This window comes from Triticum dicoccoides, chromosome 2B, assembly GCF_002162155.2.
Source record: "Triticum dicoccoides isolate Atlit2015 ecotype Zavitan chromosome 2B, WEW_v2.0, whole genome shotgun sequence".
Lineage (NCBI taxonomy): Eukaryota > Viridiplantae > Streptophyta > Magnoliopsida > Poales > Poaceae > Triticum > Triticum dicoccoides.
The window spans coordinates 7,440,506-7,446,061 of record NC_041383.1 but is presented as its reverse complement, the minus strand read 5'-3'; the positions used below and the strand labels follow the sequence as shown (position 1 = coordinate 7,446,061).

General features: G+C 47.8%; 1 protein-coding gene across 1 annotated transcript; it reads right to left on the bottom strand.

Moving 5' to 3' along the window:
• Positions 1-307: 307 nt before the first annotated feature.
• Positions 308-834, bottom strand: LOC119366781 (alpha-amylase/trypsin inhibitor CM2-like). The gene has a single exon (XM_037632500.1). The coding sequence runs from the start codon at positions 826-828 to the stop codon at positions 394-396; it is 435 nt and encodes a 144-aa protein (XP_037488397.1). The 5' UTR covers positions 829-834; the 3' UTR covers positions 308-393.
• Between the last annotated feature and the right edge of the window lie 4,722 nt (positions 835-5,556).

Sequence of the window (5,556 nt, the reverse complement as noted above, 5' to 3'; positions counted from 1 at the left end):
GACATTTTTTGGAATTCATAAATACTAGCAACAATTTTGTGAGGCAATTTTGGAAAAAAAAATTGGAATTCATAAATTTTTTCTGTGTGCCAAATGATTGTCCTGTTGGCCCCGCAACCTTCCTACGTAAAACTGATTCTCACATCGGTACTTAGCACACCGAAATAAGAAAAAGAAAATGTAGCGCTTGCATGGCCTACCACCAAAACCGCGTATTCATGAACTTGATGCAGCAGGTTCGTTTGATTCATCGTGGGAGTTCAGAAAAGGAAAACACAATCATAAAAAAAAGACTGCAAAACACCGATACTCATGAACCCACGAGGGTTTCTACTATATATTCACGCGCAATTTACACGCTTATTCATCATGCACTATCAGTCACATGCTTAATTACACATCTTGCACACCGTCGGCAAGACGGTCGTTGCTAGGAGGGAGGCCGCAGTACGGCCCGCCGGTGATGGTCTGTAGGTTGCACAGCTCCGGCTTGACGAGAGACATGGTGAACTCCCACAGGTCCTTTCTAGTGCACCCCTCAGGAACGCCCTCCAAGCGGAGCATCCCTTGCATGAAGTCCTCGATCGCGGTCCATCGACATTCTTCCGAGACGGCTTCCAGCTCCAGACAGCACGGATCCTTGGAGGCCACTTTGCCCGGCGTGGTCTGCTGGGTGTCTTTGCAGGTCTTCTGGACCACGTACGCGCGGCAGCTTGGGAGTGGCTTGGGCGGGATGCCCACCCCTGGCCTGCACGCGATGGTGGCTGCAGCGGCGGTGAGGATGGAGAGCAGGACTAGGGCCGAGAGGAGGACATGGTTGGATGCCATTTTTGATAGTTGGTGGATCTTGGCTATGTATTGCATGTATATATACGCGTGGTGATGCCAGTTAGCTTTATTAAGGCAACCCAAAAAAGGGTAACCGTTATTAAGAATGGAGTGTCTTGTGAGAGAGATTTTGGATGATGTGTATGACATCCATGAAGTGGAGTGTCTTGATTAATTTGCTGGAACATAATTTGGCGGGGAGTGCAATTAGTTGGGTTTTGCCTTTTGCGTGCAAGCAAGGGAGGATTTGTAACCACTGGAGTCTTAACTTTATGCTCCGTCTATTTCTGTAGTGATCTCTACTCTTACTTAAAGTGAACTTTCAGTTGGTTCATGTTTGTATAGCTTTTGCCTTCTCAAACCAAAGCGGATTTTTTTTTCTGCAGTGAGCAAACACGCTAGCATTGTTCCACTTCCATCGCGGTCAATTACTAACTACACTAAGTGCCAATAAACGTCTTGCATTATGGGACGGATGTAGTAGGTAAATAACTTGTAAAAAATATCTTGAGACATCCAGTGGAAGTACTTCTATTATGAGCACGAGTGTCCAGCTAAATCCTTGATCACTTCACGACAAGGGTGGATGTCCTTGTCTTTGTATGTCACAGTGCAATTTCTTGCTTCCATTTGTGCACATCCTTTTCTAAACGATGGCATGCAAGACACACTTGTACGTAATAAGATCACATCTCATACAGGTAAAACTACCAATCCCAAAAGGTATATTGGCCCATAGCTACCGGTCGCTAATGTGAAGGGTAGAGCACACGATTGTCAACCCATGTGAGATGTGACCACATTGCAAACGTGTATGCGCCACGAACCGTTTGCCGTGAGGGACTATACACCCTCATTTCCATACAACCCAGACACACATTCATATACAACCCCGAGACACATCTAATACAACTCAGAAACATGTCCAACGTATATATGCCAAAGTCTTAATTGAAGTATATATATGTATAACCGCATACCCTTCTGGTATCTCCACAAAATGAGCCCTCCTTGCATCTCCAAGATGCAGGGCCTATGGGCACCTGTAAGAAGTGGACTTTAACATTAGAGATCATTCTACAGTACATCTTACTGCCTATTTTAAGTTGTAGTATTAAGTTGATCCAGCGATCGAGACAGATCAGCTTAGAGTTTGGTTGAGGACAACTTCATAGTTTGTTTGAAGACCAGGCTAATATTCTGATCTTTTTCGGCAAATTGGGGATAGATTTGTGTCCACGAATCCATGATGGATTTAGTGCCTCCGATCAATCGAGCAAGAAAATGTTGTGCACCTCGCCTCTCTCGTGACCATCCCCAATTACGCCGCCGCAGGCCACGCCTCCTGTTGCACCACCATCGCCAGATGAGACGAGGCCCTAAATGCTACGCAGAAGGTCGATGAGGAGGGCGAGCCCACAGACCGCTGCTCAGCACCAACAACGAAGAAACTTCCAAGAGCTTGCCATGCAAAACTGCACTACGAAACACCAACCAGTCACAACGCTGGATGGTTCAACATCAGTGGGTGCTAGTTGCAGCTTTTTTTGGCGGATGCAGCGCCGAGCCTCGCCAGTGCCAACATCCATAGTAGCTGGTTCCAACATCGATGGTGCTAGTTGCAGCATCCTGTGGTGGTCGGTTCTAGTACGAGGGCCACGTCGTAGCCCACCAGTTGCAGCATCTTGATCCCCAGCATCGCAACTCTTGGCCACCGTGACCGCAGTATGGGGCCGCCACTATTGAAGCAAAGCCCATGGTGGAGGTTATTGGGGGGAAGAAAGAGAATATGCGCTAGGGGAGCACGAGAGTTGTGGAAAGGAGGGCGTCGGTGGAGTGCCCAAGCGTGGGGACATCGGAGAGAGGAGGGAGGTTAGAGGGAGCACGGGAGCCCAAGTTGGGCCCTGACGGAGCGCACGTGGGAGATAGTAGAGGATGAGGGTGGGTTGAATGCTTGGGAGAAAAATGTGTGGCCGGTGTTGTTCGGGGAAAGAGTCAAAGAGGGGATAGAGCGGTGCCCGCATCACGTTGTTGCCTCTCCCATGTGTCGAATCTTGCCAAATCAGACACCACATGCGTGGCCGGTCGGCTTGAAGGCATCATTTAGGTTTTTTCTTTGCGAACTAACATGCGGTTGGATGATTAGGAGGACAGTGATATCCCAACCCACCAGGGTTCAAGTCCTAAACTTCACATTGGTGCTTGCATTTTTCTGGATTTATTTTATATTAGAGGCCTAATTGCCAGCTTGTGTATGCAAACGCGCGACAGGTTGTCTTGGCCTCTTGACTTCTCATATTCTTTTGCCCTTCTATTTAAAACTCATAATTCCCACAAAAAGAAAAAAATACCCATAAAAAATCTATCTCCGTCTGCTCAACAAAAGATCTATCTCCATAACAAAACTATCGTCGTGGCTCGGCTCCTCCGAAACAAATATTCATCGCCGACGTACGGGGAAGCAGTAAAGAGAGAACCGGCGACGATGTGGCGGAGGCTCGCGATGGCCGGAAGCCACGGAGGAGCGCATGCCGCCAGACCATCGTTGCCGCCGGTCATCACCACTCCCAGCACCAGGTCTGCACGCCCACCCTTGCCCTAACCTCGACTGTCGCGTTCTCTATTTACTCCTGTCGATTTGAGTTTCTAATGGTGTGGTTTTTTGTTTTTATGATATACTGTATACTGTATAACTCTTGCTACGTTGATCAAATTGATAATCTAGAGCTATGCATGCGTCGCCTTACAAAACGGGAGGGAGTGGTAAATATGCACGTACCGTACATATGGAAGTTTCCCACATAAACTGGGATCACACTTTCATATTGCCAAGTTATAATTTGACTATGTCTTCATCTGAATGAAAGATACTCGCTTTGTCCCATAACGTAAGACGTTTTTTGACACATTATGGGACGGAGGGAGTAGTATGTACGTAGAATATGCACCCCTAGAGTGAACCTCCTCCAAACCTAGTGATTATACAGAGCCATGATGCCATGCCTTCGAAAATATTCTACCACATGTAAGTCATGATACCATCAAAGGCCAGGGATAGTGATCCTTCCCATATTTCTACCAACAAGTGTTAACTTGATCGGCATCCGGATCGCCTAGTTAAAAGGATTATATTGTAATGTTGTAGAAACCATGAGATTTTACATTTACAATAATATAATTAGAGTTCTTCAATGGATACAAACATACTTGCTCGCCTTGGCCTTCATTAATATCCTGCGTCATTTCTAACGTCGCCGAGTATTACCATGGCACTTGATGACGATGACCTCCACCGCGAGATCCTGGTTCGTCTAGTCTTCCCCGCCAGCCTCGTCCATGCCGCGCTCGTGTGCAACTGCTGGCTCAGCATCACCTCTGATCCTGCTTTACTTCACCGCTTTCGCAATCTCCACCCACCTTTCCTTGGCTTCTACCTGAAATGTTGGAAATTCTCGCTCCCAAAGTTCATGGTGATGCCTCAGATCTACGGGCTTGACACGATGATCTGTCACGCCAGACCGGCCTTCGATGCCTACTCCGATACGTGGGGTGTCCTTTATGGTTCTCAGAACGGTTGTCTTCTCGGCGGATTTCATCGGCTCAATATATAGTACTACAGATGTTCTACTCAATCCGTTGAACCTTGAGAGGAACATTGTGACCGTACCACCACGGCCGTCCATTGACCTCGAGCGAGGCATGTTCTACCATGCTACCGAATACGTCCTCAATGAACAGTAATGCTTGGGCACGACATTAGTGCTTAGCCAGGACAGAACCACTATCCACATTTATGAATTACTAGATGGTGTATGGAAGAACCATACATCGTCCACATTAGAGGGGGCCCCCGTGTCAACGTCCGGAGTCATGATTCTACTCACCAACCATACGCTCTACATCGTTTGCTCCGGACCCAAGATTCTTGCGTTGGATTTGTTCTCCTCGGATCTCTCGGTGATGAAACGTCCGGAGCAACAACAACAACCGTATCGGTGACAACTGGTTGTTAGTTCATACTATTTGTCTGCGTGAGGTGTGTGCAAGTATGAGGATGCCAACTCGAGACCTGGAGAATGGAAAGAATGCTAGTGTCAAGCTGCATGCAGTCGGGGACAACGCGGAGTTTGTATTCTTGGAGATATGTTGTGCTGTCATCTACTTGGACATTGCGAGCAGGGCAGCAAAGAAGGTGTACATATTGGCTCCCGGTGAGGGAGACATTTATAAGATCCATCCTTTTATGATGATGTGGCCTCCTACTTTTCCCCGCCCTCAAATCAGGACTGGACCAAAAGGAATGGTCCAGCCAGAGAGAACCCCAACCAATGCCAACCAACAGGTACATATCATTACATGGAGTGAATTGCATAAAACATCGACATTGAAGACTAGGTTTGCAGGAACCACAATTCTACGGGTTTGTTCCCAAAACCACTAATTCCCAGCCTAATTATTTGCAGAAAACACTAATTGTCCGGTTTGCTCATTTTAAACCCGATTATGACAGACGGGTCCCGCTAAATAGGGTGACGTGGCATGATATAACAGATCACGAATAGACACAATATCATGGACTAAACTGTAAAATGATGAGGATAAGGTCCGGTCCTGGACAAGATCTGGTCCGCGTCCCCGGCTCCCCGCGGCCTTGCCTTGCTCGCGACCCCGCCGGCCGCCGCCACGCCGGCGGCCACGGAAGGAGTCCGGCGCCCCTGCCATGTCCTT